The sequence below is a fragment of the Ambystoma mexicanum genome, chromosome 4p (genome assembly GCF_040938575.1).
Source record: "Ambystoma mexicanum isolate Mex_15411 chromosome 4p, UKY_AmexF1_1, whole genome shotgun sequence".
NCBI lineage: Eukaryota > Metazoa > Chordata > Amphibia > Caudata > Ambystomatidae > Ambystoma > Ambystoma mexicanum.
In genome coordinates this window covers 703,977,559-704,001,062 of record NC_090927.1, presented here as the reverse complement: position 1 = coordinate 704,001,062, position 23,504 = coordinate 703,977,559, and the positions used below count along the sequence as shown (strand labels likewise).

At 49.2% G+C, this 23,504-nt stretch overlaps 1 protein-coding gene across 1 annotated transcript in view; it reads left to right on the top strand.

The window, feature by feature from the left end:
* COX7A2 (cytochrome c oxidase subunit 7A2) overlaps positions 1 to 23,261 on the top strand; it is a 48,535-nt gene extending 25,274 nt beyond the window's left edge. Inside the window, exons 3-4 of the mRNA XM_069606264.1 lie at positions 21,489 to 21,573; positions 23,036 to 23,261. Of these exons, the coding sequence (XP_069462365.1) occupies positions 21,489 to 21,573; positions 23,036 to 23,091 (141 nt within the window). The 3' untranslated portion in view covers positions 23,092 to 23,261. The remainder of the gene's footprint in view (positions 1 to 21,488; positions 21,574 to 23,035) is intronic.
* The last annotated feature ends 243 nt before the right edge of the window (positions 23,262 to 23,504 follow it).

Here is a 23,504-nt window from a genome sequence, read left to right as displayed (position 1 = left end):
TATTTGATGCGCCTCATCCCAGCCAATCGGAGAGCACGTCGCGTGTAAGCTGATTATCCACAATCTGTGACCTGTCCGCGGAGTGAACAGCGAAGTGTGCCCACGGAGCAGACATGGATATCTCTTTTTTAAAAAAAAAAAGACCTACTTTTTGGTTGTGTTAAAAATAAAACGCAACTGGACGGATTTTCACCAAATTTACAAAAGTACGCTTTCGGGACCAAGTCGCAGGCCCTGCTGCAAATTTGGTGAACATCCGTCCATCGGTTTGGGCTGTAGGCGCAACAGAAATGTTTTCACCTTTAGTCTATTGGGGGGGGGGATACATTTTGGGACCAACTATAACTTTGCCCCCCCCTTCCTCCTCCTCCTCCCCGGACCAAACTTCAACAAACTGGAAATATGAAAACTGAAATATTTATATATTTCAAATGTACAGCCCTGCATGGGGGGGGGTGGTGATGGATGTCCTATTGAGTGATTCTTTCTACTACATGTTAACACCCCATTCTGAAACCTGCTTTAGGAAGTAAAAAAAGGCTTTTGAATAGCTGGAAATTGGTACAAAAGCCATTAGTTCTGCAGTTCAATTCCTACTAAATATACAGTATCTGAACTTGATACAGGATGCAAGGGCTGCATTTGCACGATGACTCTCTTTAGCCCCCAAATCCCTTCCTAGACTTTGTAATACTTGCCGCTGCTGAGCAAGATGAATGGCCACACACTTTTTGCGTTTGACAAGTGTGACATAACCTGAAAGGCAGAGGCAATGAAACGGTGATGGTTCCTAGCAAGGCATTGACAGGAGTGTACCCCGACCCATCTATTTCACTAGCCATTATACTATATTAACGCTGGTGAAGCTGGTGTTCTGCCTTTTAAACTCTGACGTTCATTACATCCCGAAACATGCATTATAGCATAAGTAATAAACCTCTAGCTGGTTAACCTGATAACAATGGGGATGAAGGCTCTGCACACGCGTTTTTCTACTAGTGCTTTGTTCTCTGCATTCGAAGGAGACCAACTTGCGGAGTTGTCGTACATTTTAACTTCCCCTCACTTCTGTTCTATTTTGCTATTTGCATTGCAACAATCCTGTTTCAGATCCCATGTTCGCTGCATCGGTGAAGTGACGCTGCTTTACTGTTTTCTTTGATACGCTGCATAAGAAGTGAGGCCACAAATCAATATCTGAACTGTACCATGTAACAAACTTTTCTTTGTGCTTTTCAACGATTAGGAAATGCAGATTCAGAAACTCATTGAGAGAACTGATTAGACGAAAGCAATGGTTTTTATAAGATCAGTTCATTTGGCACATGAGAAACTAACAGTCACTGACCTTTTAGTTGCTGCTTTGGCATAGTCCTCATTGGTTAGCCGGTTCTACGTGGCTTGGGTGTACAACTTCCCCGTCCTTGCGTTTTGCAGGAAATGGGATGAATTCCAAAAGCACATCCTCCCCACATCCCCAAACTGCCTTGCCACCATATAGCACCTGTGATTACATAATCCGATGTGGGAGTTTATCACATTTCTTGATCTCAGTTTTTGCTGCTGTAGCTGTTCTTGCCAATAGCATGCATGCAGCATTCACCACTACAGCGAAATCCCAAATCCCCCCCGCCCCCCTACGTATCGACTAATCGCCATTAGCGTGCCCTCCATTTTTCAGTGTAACTCTTTGCTTACAATGGAAGCGTGCACCCAGACGGTAAATCTACCTTTTACTGCGGTCCCAATAACTAGAATGGCCTGATGGGTTCCACGCCATTGGTGTGCAGTGCGGTTTTCTGTTGGAATAATGTTTCAGTACACAATTCCCCCAGCCTAGATACAGTGGAAGGCTTCCTCTGGCCCTTTGGCAAAGTTTCCTATAAATGAAACCTAGTTTGGAGCAAAACCCATATTTGAAGCCCCAACCATACATTTAGAAGCTACACCCGCTGGAATGTTCCCCTTTCTAAATTTGAAACCTGTAGTACAATCGCAATGAAGAGGAAGTCATGCTTTCAGTTTATACCAAAAAATTCGTAGTTTTTTTTTTTTCGTTTTTTAAATGCGCAATCTGCATAATTTATGTAAGGCTTAAATTGACACATCACTGAATTGTATGCAACGTATTTTTTTTAACATGGAACAATTTAAAATCTGATCTGGTTCTGGCAAAATTGGATCCAGTGACTGCCAAGCTGTTCGTGAATTAGACATCTAGCCAAATAAATGACTTCATTCACCATTTCATTAAAAAAAGTTTGTTTTAAAAGCCAATCCAAACGAGGCTTGTATTCCTATCCTTATTTTAAGCTCTGAATGCTAGTGTAGCTTGGAATAGATAAGTGGGTTAAGAACCTGCAGCGGATATTTGGCTGCCAGTTTCACATCAAAATGACAAGGGCACATTAACCCACCAAGCCAACAATAAAAAAAATAACGGGGGAACAAGTGAGCGTTTCTTTAACCATTTTATAAAGTGCAGAATGGACTGTTGCAAATTGTAGGCAACCATGCTATAATTTCCATGCCTAAATTTTGTAGGTACAAGACAAATTAAAGCTGGTTTCCACGCCCACTTTATCCCCGTGAGGTAAGATGATGAAACCTAGCTTTATTAGGCATTTTTACCATAAGTATTACATTTTTGTAAATGCATTTTGAATACTATTTAAATACAATACAATCTGTTCACATAATAATTTGTATTGATAAAATCAAGTAAAATCTCTATTGGCACATCTAGACCTTCTTAGCCATGCACGAAGTAAAAACTTTGATGCAGAATACAACATTTTAGATGATTAGTGTTCTTGCACAAATTTAATGCAAAATTAATGGTCCTAACGCCGTTATAATTAAATGGAGGCCGTAATTAACAAGATCTCACATCTTTAACCCTTGCAGAGGAGCAAAAGGTGGCCTGCTGTCTCCTTTGCCACACCACAAACCGGTCAGCTCAACTTATTGGTAGTCTTCCACTTCACAGTGAAAGCTGCCACTTCAATTTGAACGTAATTTGAATATAAAGTGCACGTTAATCCAGGAGTCATCACACCAAGGTTATTTTCATAAACCACAACTTGCTTGAAGGATAGATGCAAACGTCCAGTGGCCCAAGTTAAGTAGTCCTGTTGCATTTGATACTGGGTTGATCCTTGGCATGCCTTCTTTACCTGTTACATTTTTTCTGGGTTATCCCATAATGATGCCAGGCAACATATGCAGACTTGAACCATGGCAGTGGTCTTGATCATTCAGGTAAAGAAATCTGTTGGCTTTCGATAATGTTTTAGTCCATATTCACACCCAGTTTAGTAGCGGTTTGGTGCGCAAGATCTCGGCTATGGGCTATAGATTACACCCCCAACGGAGACTGACCAGCGTTGCTGCTCCAGGTTGCATGAGCTCTTACCTCCGTCATTCTCCGATACACTCAAAGCAGATACCTTTAGGTCTTTTCCCCCAATTATGCCCAATAAGTGCTGCTGGCAGAGCTTGGGGCTTATACAGTTGTGATGCGGGTGAGATTTCTCCTCTGCTAGGAGTGTGTGCCCCTAAATATTGACCAATTGTAGCTGTTACCTGATGACACTAAACCATAAAAGAATCTGATAGTCTAATCCCAAGATCATCAACGTTGAAGCCTTTAAAATCCTGATTAAGGTTAATCGGGTCAAGAGCTAAGCTGGTTACTCTGAGAATCCCTTTTCCCAGTTCCTCGTAGCCTTTCAGAAACTGGGCTGTTATCTTCCCATTTTCTTTGTTGCACTTCTTAAGCATATCCCAAAGCAATACTGCAAATATCTTGCTCTTGCACAAAGTGACGTTGTCCATGCAGCTCTCCAAGTAGCAAACCTACAGGTTGATGTTGGCCTCGAATAGTGTAACTGTCACTTGATTAGCTAGATCTATAGAGTGGTTTACATTGTAACCAGCCTTGCAGATGGGGGGGGGTTATATCGGCACATTTGACTGCCTAAAAAGAGGCATATTCTATCAAAAAATAAAACCATGGAGTAATAATACTCCCAACAAAGAATTGGGAAACGCCTTTACTTGTCCCCCTTATTTCACTCAAATGGCTCCATGGATGTTTGGACCAGCTGTGCACGTAGTACCACAGGAAGAAATTGCTATTACTGCCTGATTGGTAAAAGTAAAGCTGTATCTTTTATGTGTATGAATAACTAGGTGCAAAGAAATAATTTTACAAAAACATTTCTGTTTCTCAGTTGAAACATTATTTCACTCGCTTATAAAATACTCCGATTGGGAAGACTTGCATATCATTTTAGTTCCAACTTAAACTTCAAAACCTTATCTGGATCACTGACTAATAGTACATTGCCTCACATCCACCCTTGTCTTGTTACAGTCCAACAATAAATGAAGCTATAGAAAGCAGTATAATTTAGCTCTGCCATGTAAACCAGGTATACATTAATCGAGTGCTAGTGGAAGCACTACGAAACAGCACCCTATGAAGGGTCTGCACGAAAAATGAGTAATTGTATTTGACAGGGAGTCTTGTAAATGATGGCTGCATGGCTGTATGAATATGCATGTATCTACCCAAGCATACAGGTAGATGTCTGTGTATGCGATGAACCTTTTCCCGGGTGTAGCCCTGCCTACGGTAAGTGAGTTTGAGGCGTAGCCGTGAACTGAACTCCCTTAGGATGAATTTGAGATTGTGCCATTCAGAATTGAGTTACCCTGCAGAAAAACGCCATGTACCTTCAAGGATGATGCCCTCAGTATGTTGTCTCCTAGTCCTCTTCCCTTAACCGCAGCTAACCAAACACCTTTCTTTTCCTGTGCCCCCTTTTTTATCCTCCCCAATCCAATTTGCCCCTCCTGTGGCTCACTCCCTCTCTTGATTCGCTGAGACAACCACTGTGTATTTTTCCCAGGGGAGGTGTTCCAGGCAAGAAAACGCACCCTTTCTTGTGCGTGGGTCTACCAGCTACATGCACTGAGGGACAGCCAACCTTCTAGAATCCTCCCCAGCAACAGTCTCTTGGAAGAATGTGTATCCTGGGCGCCCACTTCCTACCAGCGCACAGACCAGGAGAAGCTTTGCTGGATTTTCTGCAAGAAACCTGAAGGGTGCATGAAAGGAACCCCCCCCCCCCCCCCCAAACCCTCTCCACCGCTCTGCCTGGGAAAGATGGCCGCCAAAGGACAGGACATCTTCAACGGGTTTTAAAATGACAAGGGGAGCCATTTTAAATGATGCGCCCCCCCCATTGTGAATTATCGCGGCTGCAGCAACAGCTGCCTTGATCAATGCTTCAGAAAAATCAACAAATGTCACCAGCCTGTTCATGGGATGCCTGGAAAGTACCAATGTCACTTTTTCAACAAAGTTATGGGGATACAAAGTGTCCCCACATCACTCCAGGGAGGATGACTTGTGCTGCAATTGGTAAAAAAAACTGTTGCAGAAAGGCGACTACTCCTGAATGGAGGTCTGGCGGTACTGCAGTGGCCCCAAAATGACTTGCAGTAGGGACCCTGTGGTGGGCTACTGCCATAGGAATGAGGCTCAAAAAGGCTATGGAGAGAGATAGCCCCTTAAGAGGGGTCCAGTGATCTCTACCACTGTACTTAAAGGTGGCAAAAAAGTCTCTCACCTCCAGAGTCAAGAAAATATCCCTGAGTCGAGCAGTAGTGCTGGGATGCACAGGACTGAGGGGAAAATATTTCACAAATAAAAATCTGTCTTAACCAGGTCTGCATTCAGCTACTCTATTTATAAGCACTATGCATATCATTCACTGAAGTACTGTTAAAAACGAGCATTGGCAAAGTCAACAGTTGTAGTTTGTGTATGTTTCAGCCATTTGCCAGGCAGTGCTATTAGATTCCGGGTACTCGGGCCATTTTTCACCAGCTACTATCAACGCGCAGTTGAATAACACTACAGCAGTGGCTGGCGAGTGACCATACCTACACAAAAGCCCAAACTGTTGGCATTGCAAATGCTTGCTTGTACATGTTACCATGCAGAGCTGCCCTGGTAAATTCAGTGGGCCAGTCAATTTAAGATTTGTGTATTCTACATAAAAGCCTCACTAAAGGAATTGCTTCCCATATAATGGCAACGGAACTTGATATATTGCACATCAGGTTCTTGGCATAATAGCGACTTATGATTTAACTTATCACAATCTCTTTGGGTATCGAATACTACCTGTGACGTTGTTTTCTTTCACTTACAGTGATGTCGGTGCCTATGTAACTTGGGGAGCATGCATGTTTTTTGCTGCAGAGCCATGTAAATCATAAACCTGGCCCGGCTCTCAGTGGAATACTTCACATTTGGACTGCAGGTCAAGTCACCATGCAAATTGTCATAAGTCCTCCCTTCACCTTGGTATAGCATGCATGCACACTACAAATACTAGTTTATGCTCTGCACGGCTGGTCTGGAAAATCTACCATTGTTGATGTTAATTTCTGACCTCTACAATCGCAGACGCATACCAGAGCAATACATACTTTACTATCCAACGAGGCATCAAATGTGTGCACTCCTTTGTACATACGTACACACCCAATAAAGCCTTGCCCATGCCTGCACTCCACAGCCATTCAAGTGCACCATGTCCTCTTACATACACACATGACTGCTTATTACCTCCAAGAAAACTGCATGCAGAGCTTTGGAAAGGCGAGCAGAGATGAAATAAACTATTTTAGAATACAGAGAAGACGTGCGAGGATAAGCTTAAATGAGGGTGACTGGGAAGGGACATGGTGAAATGGGTGAGGAGGTACTTGGAGGAAGGGATGAAGGAGTGTATAAAAAGGAAGGGTGACAAACTTGATTGCAGTCAGATCAAGTGAGGAAAGATAGTTGGAGAGTGGTCAACTCCTTTAGTCCCATCTTGCCAGCATCCCCTTTACAATATGTATTTATGGCAGGCTTTACTTGCAAGGAAGAGCAGCTGACACACACGGACTCCCAAACTCCAATCCTGAGTTTCCATCTATCCGCATTTGGGGTTTGCCTGCAGCTTGAGACTACTTTGTGATGGTCGTGTGATGTCCTGGTGCTTGGTGACCACAATCTACTGAGCTTCTGTGAAATCGGTTGCAGTTAGCGCAACAGCGGCTTTCTCCTATAACCCTGTCTCTGCCGTGCACCATTTCTCCAAATCCCTCCACCACTTGGCTACACTCGGCGCTCTCATATCTTTCCATCCCATGGCTATATTGCGCTTGCTCGTGATATATATCGCGTCTTTCTCATTTCTTTTGAACCGCCCCAGCATGCAGGCTTCTGGCGTTTCTACATCAATATCCCCCCCCCTCCCTGGGCCACTTTCCATGCCATCTCCCTCCAAAAACCCTGTACCACCGGGCATCCCCAAAACATGAGCCCCGCCCCCTCTTTGCACTTGGGACACACGGGTGTCCTGCTCCCTAAAATGTGGATATTACAGCAGGCGTAAGATATGCTCTTTGCACTATGTATAGTTGTATCAACTGTAGCCTGGCATTTCTTATGGTACTTCTTGATTCCACCCCACTCGCCCTCCTCAAATTACCTCCCCAGCTCCCTCTCCGGTTTGCTTCTACAGTGCAGCTCGGCCCGAGCAGTACAGCCCAATGATACATTGTATATCCTGGACACCTCGTGTCTCCCTTCTGCTGCCGCAAGAATTCTCTACATCCTCGTTCTCTATATTCCCCCCCCCCGCCCCCTTCCTGGCTCTGGGCCACCTCTCGCCGAGCAATCCTAGCATTGTGAAGTGCAGCAAGACTGTCCTGCCTGTATCCCAGACTCCTCCCCGTATTTCCACCTTCCCCTCAGATCTCCTAACGTGGCCACTCTTCACGTCTTCCAACCTGCCTCTATTCTCCTGTCTCCTGCTCTGTTGTCCACCACCGCCACTATCGGTATCTGCGGGGAGAGTGTGGTCGGGATACCGGACACTTTACAAGCCCTGCCCCAGATTTGCATCCCCAGTTTCTCCAGGGTACCCTTTCCCTCCCGTGCTTCCCGCGGAGCCAAGAGGAGGTCTCTCAGGCACCGTCCTCTCAGCCTGGGCTGCAATTATGTCTCTATCGTAACTTAATCAGCCATCCACTTCACCACGTGCCGCAACTGACAATCCAGGAAGTACAGCTCGAAATTTGGCACCCGCAGCCCTCCCTGGTCGTATGGTCTCTGCAATGTGTGGAGGGCCACCCTATGCCTACCTTCCTGCCACAGGTACCCCCTGCATAATTTCTAACACCCGGGAATATCGTATGGGACATTCCCAAAGCAGTGCATGAGGCACGGCAAGGCCACCATTTTCAGCACTGCCACTCTTCCCACCACGGACAAGGGCGGTTTGCTCCAGAACCTCATGGAAGCCGCCGAGCCCGCCTTGGCTCGCATCGTATTGTGCTTCCATTCCTGGGCAGGTTCCCAGCAAATGTTAATGCCCAAATATCTAAATGTGGTCCTGCTCCAGGTCAGGGGGAGTACCAGCAATTCTCCAGCATGGGGTCTGGCATGGATTCACATGCTCATGAATATTCCCCGTCATCAGGCTGGGAATCCTTGGTAAAGAAAAAATCAGTTTCGTTTCTGATCCGTCTTTCGTAGTAGTAACCAATTGCTGATCTCTGCGTCATATTGACCAGAGCCAATGACTGCCCTCTACCTAGGCCCCGCCTCTGGCAGCCATCTTCTGATTTTTACTGCACGTTCAAGTGTTTGGAGTCCTCGTGCTTAGCTCTCGAGCTTTTATTGCGCGTTTTGCGCTTTTTCAGGTGAATTTTCACATTTTTCCGGTTAATCGTGCCTCAAGCTCCACCGTTTCTACTCCCGTTAACGGCTACCCGTTGCAGGATTTTCCTACGCCCCTCAAGGGTGAAGATTTCGTCGACTTCTTGGAGGATTCCAGAAGATTCGCGGCCTACTTCGAGATGGCCCAGGATGCGAGTTTGTCGCCCGGACCCAAGCTGTTTCGCAGCTGCCCTGGATGCGGGCTGCAGAATGTGTTTAAGGAAGACGAACATTCGCGATGCCTCTTCTGTCTTCATGGGGACAAGACTCATGTAGAGAAGGACTGCCAGTTCTGCAAGAACTTGTCGGAGCGGACCATGAGGGACCGTCGATCCCGTCTCGCAAGCTGGTTGGAGAAGGGCTCGACGGGTGAGCAGAAGAAGAAAGGGTCCGAGTGGGCTTCTAAGTCCTGTGCGGGTGCCCCGGCAACGGGGGCCCAACACCAGGCAAAGCGCCGCTGGCTCCGGGAGCGCCGAAAGGTCGGGCTCTTCGGTCGCCAGGCAGGGCGCACCTTCCCCGGCACCGTCAACCACGAGCCAACGCTCCGGTTCGGGGAAGAGTAAGGCCGAGACCCCGGGTAACCTTCGGGAGAAGCCCCGTCCGATCTCGGAAGAGGGGGAGCGAGGCGTCGCCCCTCCCCGAAGGAGAGGGCCCGGGACGCACCTAAGGTGGTGAAGGCCCCTACCCAGCAGGCGAAGGCCTCTATCGAGGCTATCGCGGAGACTCTGGCCAAGCCGGCAGAGACACCGCCAGCGGAGACCGCCTCCGGGACTAGTTTCCCTGCCGCCAAGGAGGGAATCCTCTTTTCAGCCCATCGTCGTGGCCGCCATGATGGAAGAAGCGAGGGGCGGGGGCACAGTGCCCTCCTCGAGCTCGGAGTCAGCCTCGGAGGAGGAACTGACCGAGGCCGTGAGGAACCTCGAAGTCCAATTCGAGAAGGTTCGATCCCGTCAGGAAGATCCTCGGGAGATGACCGAGGAATACAACCATGGTGAGGAAGAGCGGCCTTCCCTTCCGGCGCAGCCGGATCCTAGGCCTCAGGATGGCTCGGCGGCCATTTTGTCTGCCATCCAGTCCTTGAGATGAGGACGAGATTCCCACGGCCCAGGCCGGAGGACCCGCAACCTGGCCCGTCAGGAAGTCCTCAGAACAAACGGCAGAGGACCCAACCCTCTCCTCCACTCGCCCCCGTAAGGCCTACATTTCTCTCCTCATCCTCCCACGAGTCGGGAGATGACGGTGCATTGGGCTCGACGACGGGTTCTGAGGGTGACGACGACGGAACGGGTCTCCCGTTGCACGGGCCTTGCCGCCCGATGAGATTGGCTCATTCCACGCCATGATCGCCAGGGCGTCCGAATTGTTCCAGCTCTGCCCGGAGGAGCAGAAAAAGGAAGGTTTCCTCTATCGGCGCCGGGAGGCCAAGAGGAAGACGGTCATCGCGGTGCCCCTAATCGATGACATCTGGGAGGAGGGCCTCTCGGTTCTCAAGAACCCCTCCACGGCACCAGCCAAACGGGACCAGTACGAGAAGAAGTACCGGGTCCCCGAAACCGCTCCCCTGTGCCTCAGGGCCAAGCCAACGCCAGACTCGGTCGTCTCGGCGGCGGCGAAGAAGAAAGCGGCGGGGCCCGGAGCCTCGACGTCGAATTCCCTGCCGGACGGCGAGGGAAAGAAGTTGGACGCCATGGGGCGGCGGGTCATTTCGTCGGCGACGACTATCAAAGCGGCCAATGCCCTGGCGATCGTGGCCCGTTACGACAGGGAGCTCTGGTTTAAGCTGGCCCCCATATTGGAATTCCTGCCGGACGACAAGAGGTCCGAGGCTCTGGAAATACTGCAATACTGCAAGAGGGCGAGGTGGCGTCGGACCACGCCATAACGGTGGCAACCGATATTGCCGATACCGGGTTCCGCCAGCTGGGCAACAGTGTTTGCCTACGGCGACGGGGTTGGCTCCGGGCGACCGACTTCCGTCAGGACGTCCAGACCAGGGTGTTGGACATGCCGTTCGGCAGCAACTTGTTCGGGAAGGCGGTGGACGAATCCCTCCAAGCCATAAAAACGGACACGGCCCGCGCCCTAGGAGCCCTTCAGCAACGACAGCCCTTTTGGGGCTCCGGGGGCAGACAGGGTGCCTCCAAGGGATCCAGCGGTGGCTCGTCGTCCTACCGCCAGGCGGCACGCTCCTCGTCTCAGGAGGCCTACAGGGGTCAAGGCAAGCAGGGAGCGCCTCGTCGGCAAGGTGGCCAGGGCGGCAAGGCCACCACCTCCAAGCAGGACTGAACCGGCCGTGGTCTCGGGCCCCCACCGAAGCACCCCGGTAGGAGGCCGGCTGACTAACTTCGTCAGCGTGTGGAAGTCCATCTCCACCGACCGTTGGGTGCTGGATACCCTGACAAGAGGACACACTATCGAATTCCTGAAGAAGTGCCCTCACGTTCCACCTGTGGCCAGGAAGGAAAATCACGTCCCGCAACTGCTGTTGGAAGTACGGGCGATGCTCAGGAAAGGCGCCATTGAGCTTGTCCCGAAGAGGCTCCGGGGTATACTCAAGATACTTCCACGTCGGGAAGAAGACGGGCGGCTGGCGCCCCATCCTGGACCTTCGTCGTTTGAACAAATACATCAGATCACAAAAGTTCAGGATGGTCACCCTCCAGCATGTACTGGGACAGCTGGAGGAAGGCGACTTTCTATCGTCGTTGGACCTGGAGGATGCATACTTCCACATTCCCATCCTCAAAAGTCACCGAAAGTTCCTCAGGTTCGTCGTCCAGGGACGCCACTACCAATTCAGAGCACTGCCGTTCGGATTGAAGTCGGGCCCCTGGGTCTTTACCAAGTGCTAGCACCAGTGGCGGCGCGGCTGCGCCTGCAGGGGATTCACGTCTACCCCTACCTGGATAACTGGCTCATCCGCTCAAGGACGAGGGAACTCGCCGTCGAACACACTGCAAGGACCGTGTAGCTACTCGCAGACCTGGGATTCGCCATAAACTACCGAGTCCCACCTGGTGCCATCGCAGGTGGCCCTGTTTCTGGGAGCGAAGCTCGATACAGTGAGGCGCCTGGCGGCCCCGTCGGAGGAACGGACCATTCTAGGCAAAGTGCAGCGCCTGCTTGCCACGGACGTGGCCAGGGTGAGGTCCATCAAGTCCCTCCTGGGGATGATGTCGTCTTGCATCTACCTGGTGCGCCTCTGCAGACTACGGATGCGCCCTCTTCAAGAATTTCTCGACGCCCATTGGATGCAGGCGACGGGCACCTTCGAAGAGAGGGTCCCCCTCAACGAGGTGTTCTGGCGGGCGATTCAGTGGTGGGGTGTTTGAGCGCACCTCACGGCGGGCAAGGACTTTCAGACGCCGGCGTACCATGAGACGGTGACGGCGGACATCTCCCTGGAAGGTTGGGGCGCCCACACCGGAGATCTCCACGCAAGAGGCCTCTGGCTCCCGGAGGAGAGGCTCCTGCACATCAACGTCCTAGAACTCCGAGCCGTGTTCTGGGCTCTCAAATCGTTCCTCCCGTCGCTCAAGGGCAAGGTGGTGCGGATCTTCACGGACAACACCACAACAATATTTTACATACGGAAGCAGGGAGGCACTAGATCCCCAGCCCTATCCAGGGAGGCACAGGATCTGTGGCACTGGGCGGTCGCCCAGGGGATGTTCCTGGTTCCCTTCCACCTGGCAGGAGAAGGAAACTCCATCGCCGACTCGCTCAGCAGGGAGCTGCGCGCGTGTCACGAGTGGGAACTGCGCCAGGATCAGGTGGATCAACTCTTCCGACGATGGGGCAAACCCCAAATCGACCTGTTCGCAACAGCGACGAACTCGAAGTGCAAGAGGTTTCCCCAGCCGAGAAGCATGGGCGATGCGTTCTCGTTCCCCTGGGACGGCCTATACCTGTTTGTGTTCCCTCCGTTGCTGCTTCGACTAATCAGCCAGCTCGAGGTCCCGGTGCAGGATGATCCTCGTCGCACCGGCGTGGCCGAGGCAGATCTGGTTCCCGGACCTTCTGGACTTGTCAACGTCCCCTCCCATCAAGCTGTCGGACGCGGACCTTCTCTCCAGAGAAGGAGGCGCCATCTTCCACCACGACCCGGCGTCGCTGAACCTGCAGGCTTGGCTCCTGCAGCGCTAGAGTTTGGAGGCCACGATATACCGGCCGATTGCAGAGAGGTTCTTGCAAAGGCCAGGGCGTCCTCGACTCTCAAATGCTACGGTCATAAGTGGAAGAGGTTCTCTATCTGGTGCCGAGCACAGAAGATCAACCTCCTACGGATTACGGCCCCTCAAGTGCTGCCGTACCTGCTATCGCTGGCAAAGGCTGGGCTAGCCCATGCCTCCATTAAGATTCATCTGGCGGCGATCTCCAGATATACCAGAACCACAGGACGGACGTCCCTGTGGTCCCATCGACTGGTAATAGTTTATGAAAGGACTGTGAAGGCCCCGGCGTGGGAACGTAACGTGGTGCTGACCAGGCTCATGGGGTCCCCCATTCGAGCTGATGCACTCCGCACCGATGAAGTTTGTGTCGTGGAAGTCTGCGTTCCTGGTGGCCATTACCTCTGCACGACGAGTGGGAGAGATCCAGGCCCTATTCTGCAAAGCACCGTACTTGACTTTCCATGCCTCGAGGGTGGGGCTTAGGACGCACCCCTCCTTTATGCCCAAGGTGCCGTCGGACTTCCATCTTAACGAGCCCTGTTGTCTTCCCGTCTCCTTCGTCGCCGGCCGAGAGGACTTTGCACTCGCTGGATGTGGCTAGAGCGCTGAAGTTCTACGTGGACCGCACAAAGAGTTTCCGGAGGACATCACAGCTGTTCGTGAACTTTGGACCTGTGAATCAAGGGAAGGCTCTCTCGAAGTCTTCTATTTCCAGATGGCTCTCCGGCTGCATCATGCACTGTCACCGGTTGGCTAACCGACCGCTGCCAGGCCGTCAGAGCCCATTCGACCAGGGCGATCGCTGCTACTACGGCGTTCTTATCTGGTGTGCCCCTGCTGGACATCTGCAGTGCTGCTACGTGGAGGTCGACGCACACCTTCACGAGATTCTACTGCGTCGATCGGGATTCCAGGGAGGAGTCCAGGGTCGGCCAAGCAGGGCTGCGCAACCTGTTCGCTTAAGGTGAGCCTGGTGAGGAGGTAAGAGATGCTTAATGTTGAGTTGTGGTATTGCTTAATGTTGAGCCTTTTGCCACCCCCCCACCCCCGTGGTTGTGCATGTGTACTGCTATTTATTCTTATATTCATGAGCATGTGAATCCATGCCAGACCCCATGCTGGAGAAGGAACAAGTTACTTCCCTGTAACTGTTGTTCTCCAGCATGGGTCTGGCATGGATTCACATGCCAACCCTCCCGCCTACCCCTCTGTGGCTCTTCACTTGGTCATACTGCCACTTCACGTGCTACCAAGCTACCAAATCTGAAGATGGCTGCCAGAGGCGGGGCCTAGGTAGAGGGCAGTCATTGGCTGTGGTCAGTATGACGCAGAGATCAGTGATTGGTTACTACTACGAAAGACAGATCAGAAACTAAACTGATACTGATTTTTTCTTTACCGAGGATTCCCAGCCTGACGGGGAATATTCATGAGCATGTGAATCCATGCCAGACCCATGCTGGAGAACAGTTACAGGTAAGTAACTTGTTCCTTCTCCTGCTTCTAGAGAAGCCGTGGCAGCCAAGGGGAACAGGCATGATTTCGTCTTGTTCACTTTAATACCAGTGAGCTTGCTAGAGTTATCCAGCACCTCCCTCATATATGGCAAATTTGCTTCGGGGTCTTGTACATACAGTAACACATTGTCCGCGTACATTATCACGTCTCATCCACCTCTATCCCCATACTCCTTTCTCAGGTATGCCGCCATGTATATATGCCAGTATATCCGTTGCCAGTATATACAGCATCTGGGACAGCGGGCACCCTTGCCTGGTGCCTCTATATAGCTGTCGGGCTTCTGAGTACCTCTTCCTGTCTTAACCCTGGCCATTGGAAGCGTGTTTATCAAGTGCACCCACCTCATGTACTGCAGTCCGATCCCCATTTTCTCCATTGTTGCATACAGCCAGTCCCAGTGCACCGAGTCAAATGCTTTGACGGCATCTAGTGAGGCTACCGCTCCCTGCACGGGACAGTCTATCATGCTATATATAGCATGGTGCAGTCGCTTCAGGTTCTCCGAGATGCCTCTCGCAAGCACATACCCCATCTGATCCGGATGGCTTGGGGATCACTTTGCGTAGTCTGCCTGCCAGGACTGCGGTCAGGATTTTACTGTCCTGATTCAGTAGGGACAATGGTCTGTAGGCCCCTCACCCCCAAATCCTTGTCTGGTTTTCGGCAGGGGCACTATCTGGGCCTCTCTCATGCTCACTGGTAGTAATCCGGTCCCCAATGACTCATTATACACTTTTGTCAGCAGTGGCGCCAATATGTCCACATACGCCTTATAGAACTCCCCCCGGGTGGCCATCTGTACCCAGTGCTTTCCCCGTGGGCAGAGTTCTAATTATGGCCTCCACCTTTGTTACGGGAGCCTCCAGCAACTCTGCCTGGGAGTCCTCCAATCTGGGTAAGTCTTATCTATTCCAGTACATCTTGTATCTCCTCCCCGTCCTGTCTTGGGGCGCAGCATATGCTTTCTAATATTTGGAAAACGCCTCCCTTATCTCCTTCTGCGTCCCAACTTCCTCCCTCTCCTCATTTCGGACCATACAAATAGGGGGCCCTCAGGGTCTCCCTCTTGCACAGCCACTTCAGCATTTTACCTGGTTTCTCCCAACGCATGGCTCCTCTTGACATACTTGGCATAATTAAACTTCCCCTGTCTATCCCATTGTTAGAGGCCAGTTAGTCTCCGTGCGATCATCTCCTCCTGCTGCTGTCCTGACAAGGTCGCCCCCTCGCACTCTTTCAGTACTCTTTGTTTTATCTAAGTCTCTCACCAGTGCCTTTTGTACACCTCCTGATTCGGCTATCTTCACAACCCTGATGACCATTCTGTTTCCCAGACTGTGCCTACTTCAGTCACACTCCCCTCATTAATTCCAATGTATTCTACAGTTTTTTTTTTTTCCTGGCATGCTCAGTGAATGTGACGTCCTGAAACGCTTCAACCTCCACGTGGGATCTGTGGTCTAGGTGCCAACACCCTCCATCTTGCTACCAGCGGGGAGTGGTCTGACAATATTCTGTCCAGGTATTATCTCTGCGAATTCAGGACCACTTTCTACCCCAGTTATGTGGTGCTGAGTAATGGGAATATCCTTTCAATACACCGTGCTCCGCCCTCCACAAATCACGCAATTTTTAAAGTGTTCTACCAGCAAGTTTAGCACTTTCGCTGTGGGGGATAGTCTCTTATGTTTGGAGTCGGATCTATGGAAGACTGGGTCCCTTGTACAATTACTAGTACCCCCCCACCACCCCCATATAGGAGTGCCACCTCTATATTACCCCAACCTTGCATGCAACGATCTAAAGAACACTGTGGCGTCATGGTTGGGTGCATATGTATTAACAACACAAACCTCACGTTTCTCTATTAACCCATTTTATCCTCCCCTCGTTATCTGATTTCACTGCTAACACTTTCAAAGGTATGTCCGGCGCCATCCAGATGAGAACTCGTCTTGCATACGTCGTGTAAGTAGAGCCCACCAGCACCCACACTCTCTCCAGGTTCTTTTGTCTGTCTAGGTGTCTCCTGTAGCAACGATTCCCACCTTATGCCGCCAGATATACATGCTCACTCTTTTAAGTTTCACAGAATTATTCAACCCCTGTACATTCCAGGACATAATTCTTATCGAGTCGGCCATCTTCTCTCATGCTTGTATGTACACCTCTCTGTTGGTAGTCTTAGGTGATCGACCTACCATATCTTGAATCGCGACAGGCATCCCCTTACCCCTTTATCCCCAAATCACCCCCCATACACCCAGTTACACCACCCCACCCATAACTAGAACTACAAAAATAACTAGTTCTGCTATGCGATGCATGCTGGGATAATCCTGTTTCCGCTCCTTTCCACACATCAAAAGACAGTTTCCGGTGCCCTACGGGCGGACCCTACCAACAGTCCTCAACTACTCTAAAACTAGGGGGCTACAGGTCCACTCGGTGTCCCTCTACCAGACTAACATAATTCCCTCTGGCCCCTGCGCTATTGCCACATCGTAGCAAGTTATCACACCAGGTTTGCTTATTGCCAACCATATGAAAGTCCCCACCAGTGCTCAGGAGCCTCACTCTTTCCTGCGCTTTCTCGACTTTCAGCACTAGCTGGGCCCTTGGCTGGTCTCGAGTTTCTCCGGCAATTGCGTGCTGTCCATCCAACGTGCGCTTCCTCCGGCGATTCGAAGAAAAGGGATTTGTTGCGAGTTATTGTGGATCACTTTCAGTCTCGCAGGTTATATAAGCATGTACTTAAGTCCTGCTTCCGTAGCCTAGCCTTTACGACAATGAACTCCGCCCTCCTCTGCTGGACTTGAAATGTATAGTCTGGGTACACGGCTGAGTCTCTTTGGATCCTTCCCCCGGCTCTGGAAAAGGCTAGAATTTTCTCACGGTCCCTATAGTTCAGCACCTTGGCTATCACCGGCTTGGCGGGCGCTTCGGGGGGCGGTCTTCTGCCCAGGGAGCGGTGCGCTCTTTCAATTGTCAACCCCTGAGCTGGTTCTCCCGCTCCAATCTCCTGCAGCAATATATTCTACACATAGTTGGTGGGATCCGCTCCTTCTGCACCCTCCGGCAGGCCCACAATTCCTATGTGTTCTCTGGGCGCGTCCTTCTACCTCCTCCGTCCTTTCTTCCTGCAGTTTCACTCTGCATCAGAACGTCCACATCTTTCGTGGTTTGCTCACGTATTTGTGTTCTCCTCCGCCTGCTCTTCCAGGTGGCTTGTACGTGCCGCAATTGTGCTGACATCTTGGCGTAGCAGTGTCGGGTCAATAGCGACTGCGTCAATCCTACCTTCCAATTTGGTCTGCAGCACTCCTATCGTATCTATGATCTGTTGATTACTGGTTCCTGGGGTGCCCGGAGGCTGAGGCTGCCTCCTTCATTGCCCCCTCCAGTCGAGGCATCTGATTTGTTGTCTCCAGGGTGGTCTGCTTGTTTTTGGACTTGACTCCCTTATTAGTTCCAGTATAGGTATCGACGAGGCCGCCCACTCGCAGTATATGCTCCAGGTCTTGTCCCTGTTGGCCACTCACACTGCTCAGCTGCCTCCCAATCTTATTGCTACAGTAATCTTCCCTTGAGCTAGTTTGCCCGGCACCCTACTTTCCTTTGGCCCTGTCTTACGCCACTAATTGACCGCTGCTGCCTCTAGAGTGCCTCCTGTGTCACCCTCTTGACTGCATGGGCTCAGCCATTTCCAGGGTTCCAATTTGATGACCTGCTGGGGGGGCCCAGGCAGTGCTTAAAGTGGGCCGGAGCCTGCCGGGTCCGGGCCCCGGCAGTCTCCAAAAAGTGGGACTGAGCCGGGGGCCCCCGTCCAACCGCAACATTGGCGGAATGCATTATCCCGTCGCGGCTGCAGCCGCGACGGGAGATGCGCCTGCCATGAAGTCAGGCGAGCTGACAGAAGTGGCAGCCAGCCACAGCGACGCTGTGACTGGCTGCCACTTCTGTGAGTCATAGTAACTGCCTTTGGTGACCCCTCACGCGAGAGGTCACCAGAGGTAGTTACTGTCCCTTTGTTTCCCCAGGTCACCGAGGCGTCTTTAACCCTCGGCGAACCTGGGGATTCCTCAGCGTTTCAGGTTTTATAAAAGATGGCTTTGAAAGTACACATTTCAAGCCATCTTTTATAAAGCTTTGTCAACGGACAACTTTGTCCGTAGTCAAAGCTTTATAAAAGATGGCTTGAATTGTGTACTTTCAAAGCCATCTTTTATAAACCCGAAATCTTTAAAAAAAAGATGGCCTGAAAACTAGGCAAACCGTAAGGTATGCACACAAATATTTTTTAATGTTATATATTTGTGTGCGTACCTTACTATGGTTTGTGTACTTTGCAAGCCATCATTTATAAACGTAGAAATGTTACATATCTCTGTTTAGAAAAGATGGCTTGCATAGTACACAAACCATAGTAAGGTACGCACACAAATATATAAGGTTTATATATATATTTGTGTGTATACCCTACGATTTGCGTACTTTTCAGGCCACGCCCCAAATGAGGCCCCCCCCTCGATTTCTTACCCCACCAGTGTTGCCAGGTCCGCTTATTATAAGCGACTTTGGGCTTGTTTTTGCCCAAAGTCGCTTATAATATTTGGAGGTCGCTTGTCGCGGTTTTCGTCCGCTTGTTGGACCGTCTGTGCGCGTGTAATTGGGCTTGTTTATATTGCTGTTAAGCCCATTACACGTCGCACAGAGCGTCCTGCACTGGGCTGCTGGCAGCATTTGACGGCAATTGCTGCTTTGTCTTGCTCTCGGGTGCGCCCTGTATTTTGAATATGCTTAAGTGTTTGGCACTGATGGGATCGTTACTTGCCCACCAGGTGGCCCATCAATGCCAAATGCCTAAACATATGCAAAAAAGCACACTTTAAAAGTTTTGTCATGCAGGCAGACACACTGACATGTAAAGATGTAAAGAAGGGGATTGGTTTAGTTTAGCAAGCGTCACTCTATAGCAATATTATCCTGGTGATATCCCCAGTGCTGACGCATTATCCACTAACATCCTTTATTTATTTTTTTAAAACTTTTTTTTGCAAGACTGGGTTAGAGGATTATTGGAATCTATATACAACATTTTCTCAGAAAGATGTATTCAGGAAGGCCATGTTTCTTTTCAGCTTCCAATTGGCCATGTTACAATATTATATAGCGCCTTGGATTAAGGCGCTATATAAAATAAATACAAATATTTCAGGGCCGTATTATTTTGCAATCTGGGACTTCTAGTCACCATGCAATAAAATATTGTTCTAACACACTATGTCGGTGTTCTGTCTATGTATGTTTTTCTTGTTGTGTTATGTTTCTTACTTTTGAGACCTTTCCACAACTGTTTAGGTGCACGCTTGTTTTTTCCGCTTATTTGGATGGGAGTCAGCTTGTTTTGGGCTTGTTTTTGAAGGGCATTCTGCTTATTTTTTCCTTCCGACCTGGCAACACTGTACCCCACTTAAAGCCATGGGCCCAGGGTTCTTACACGGGCCACCGGAGTAGAGAGGGGGAAGCCGTCTTCATGTTACGTTGTCTAGCTAGGGCCCCCTCTACCCCACCAACTCCTCACCTTGGCTCTGCAGTCCTCTCCTGGTCAGTCATGTGCATTATGTCATTCGCTCAGCGTTGCAGGCCGCTGCGATGGTGTCAGCTGTGCTCCCTGCCACAACGTAACAGTAACAGCCTCACACTCTTCTACGGGGCTCCGATCAGCTGGCTGTCTTCCTTGCGCGAATTTCTGCCTTCTGCCAGGGGTGCTCCCAGTCACCGTATAGGCAAGGTAGTTTGTGGTCCCCTTCTGCTGCCTGGGATCCACTTGTGAGGGTGTTTCGTTAACCACGTCGACGAAGTGCCTTCTCTTGCCTTTGTGTTCTCCCGGGCGGCCATTTTGAGTACTAGTATGCCGGGCTTCTCTCGGCTTCTGCTGTCCGAATCCGTTCCTTTCACTGCCGTGCAGCCCTCATACTGGCACAGCGCATGGGCTGGGTGTTCATGTATCCATGGCTGCGTCTGCGCGATGGGCATAAAATGCAGTTTCTTCACAGGATCAGCTCTGGATCGGCAGGCGCTTTAGGGAAGTTCACCCTATCCCGCAGCAATAAACCACGCCCCCAACAGTGCAGTTAAGTTATTGCATTACTTTTATGCCTTACCCACTGGATTTCCTGCCAAGATGAAAACTATGTGCAAAAACAATTTGCTTCTTTCACCCAGGTCACCCCCACCTTGATGTGAAACAACCCCTTTCCCTTCAAATATAATTTTGATCCCTTTTTTGTTTTTTGGCTTCCCGCTAGATTAGCTCAGGAACCACTCCTTAAACGTCAGCGCAAGAATGCACCATGGGAGATTGTTTGGACCATGGGGTGCACCTTTTCCTTTATGGGAAAATTAATAACGTTGATAATTTAACCATTCTCTGCGCTCCCACAATTTCCATATTCCTGTGGCGAGATGCAGGAGGCTAGAGGATCCTGTGGCATTCGCAACATACATCGTGGAAGAGCAAATGATGCTTCCAGAAGACCCTTTCCCACTTGTCAGGGGAGGATGGCTCAGGGGCAAAGTCGCCTTGGAAGCACAACGATGTGGTGCGGGGCAACACAGGGTTGATCCCCGGGTCCGCTCTTAGAAACCTCTGGGTATTAAGCGCGTTATAAATAATCCATTACAATCACTGATGTCCCATATAAAACAGTCACCAGGGCTACCCCTTATGCTTTATGCAAATGACTCGCAGATTAGTTGGGGTACTCTCGAACATTTTCAATTTAGTTTTTCCAGGTGGTCTGCTTGTATCTTGGAATCTTTCTGTGTTAGACCGAAGGGGTTAATCAAAGGCATGCACTTTCCCACCCATGTTAAGGAGGCATGCCAAAATAGCTCAGTTTGCAGAAAATTCTGGATCCATTTCAGATGCAAATCTTGTTAGAATGCTCAAGAAAATTCACTGCTTACATTGACTTCGTACCTTGTGTTTTGTTTAGGAGGACAATGGCATGCCAGTGTATCTAAAAGGAGGAATTCGCGATGCCCTGCTCTACCGATTAACAATGACACTTTCCGTTGTGGGTAAGTTTGCCAGACTGTATGGAAGCATCTATCTTTTTCTTCATGTGGCTAACTGTCCGAGTATTGCTGGGATCCATTTCAGTTTGAAGATCTTGCAACTGACTGACCTACTGCAGAATATACACATTTTAGTTATTATCTACCAGAATGATGATGGAATGCTGAGTGACCCAGACCATGGCAAAGCTTAACCTCTGTCACTCGGAATTCCAAGTTGATGCACGCAACTTGTTCACTAGACTGCTTCACCAATGTTGTGTGTCCCATACCATGGAACATGGAGGAACAATAAAGCTGACACATTACCAGACTTTACCAGGTTTATGGGAGTAGACTTGAGTTTGTGCACCCCTCTTGCTCTCCTCTCGTCCCCTTGCTTTAGTGGTTTGGATGCCACCTCCTTACTGCCTCTCCCCGCACCCTCCTGCTCACCATGACCCCCTTATGGGCACTTCCGAAATTGCTTTTTCAACACTCATTTGCTCCCTTGTTCAATGTACCATGTTCGAAGAAAAGGCATACTACATACAAGGCTACTAATAAGAGATGGACGTAGGGACTAGGGCTTGTCTGATCTACCAAGGGGGCTGTAGTTTGCTGTGACCTTGCAGCAGAGTGCAGGTTTCGGTATTCTCGTTGGCTTATTGAATTAGTTATATTGGTGCTGTCTTTCAGAGAAATCTAGATGCTGTTCAACCTTAAGTAACTAAATCTAAAAATAGGTTCTTATTTGTCTGGCATCTGCCTTGCGCTGCATATGACCCCACATATCCAAACATAATTGCTATGCACATAGGCGCAGTATGCACATGACGTGAACAAATGAAATGAAAGGAAAAATACTACTATCCCAATATGTTGGTTCTTTTAAATTTAGATGTGAAGTCCATAACCAATACATTCCAAAGAAACTCCCAACTATACTGTGAAGACGCAATTTTCTTTATCTTAGTACAACAGGAGATGCCAAACTATGCATACTGCTGTCAGTTATTTTTTTTTTTTTTTACAAGTGATTTGGCTGAGCAATGGTTGCTTTTCGATCAATTTAGTGGGTTTGTCATTTTGCGTTGCAACCATAAAATCCCTTTACATGTTTTCACTGTCTAGATGTGTATTAATATGAGGCTGCCCTTGTAAAATTGTTTGGGTTCTGACATCGTGTGGACCTTTGAATTTCACGGAGTTGATGAATGGAAATACCTGCTGTTTAAATCAGATTTCCTATTGTAAGATTCCACATAGGAAAGAATATTACATTGCCCATGGATCCCTCTGCGTTTGGGTCAAACTAACATCTATCTACCACAATGTTCTAAACCAGGGAACCATGCGTTTGCCCTTCCGTTATGTTGCATCAGTGAATAATTGTGGCATAGTTACTGCAAATAAATCTGCTAATGTTTTTGGGTATGCCATATCAATGCTTTTTACAAAGGTTTTTTTTTTTTGTTTATTGTAGGAACTGGTTATCTTCTATATTCACTCTTAAATGCTGCAATGCCTAAGAAACGCTAATGATTGCAGTTCGCCATTTGTCTGCTTTGCGTCCACCAGTACCTTTGTCCAACTGAATGCAGTTCTTCAGGGACCCGACTCGTCGTACAAGCTGGTTTCTCCTTTGGGATCAATATTTATTAAACTGTCCTTTTTGAGCTGTGATTTAAATAAAGCAGTTTTACATGTGATCAATATTCTTGTGGCGTTTTATTGTTTTAGGGGTACACAACAATACAGTAAATCTACAATAATTTCTCAGGAAACGGGGTTCTATGTACATTGTTAATGGAAGAGCTACAGAATTTCATTCTCTTACTGTAGCAGTAGATGGAGCTCCTTGTCCCTTTAAACAGGTACACCATTTCCCAATGGTTTGTAATTAACTGACCTTGCAACAGTGGTAAGGTTGCAGTGCACCTGCTGGGAATCAA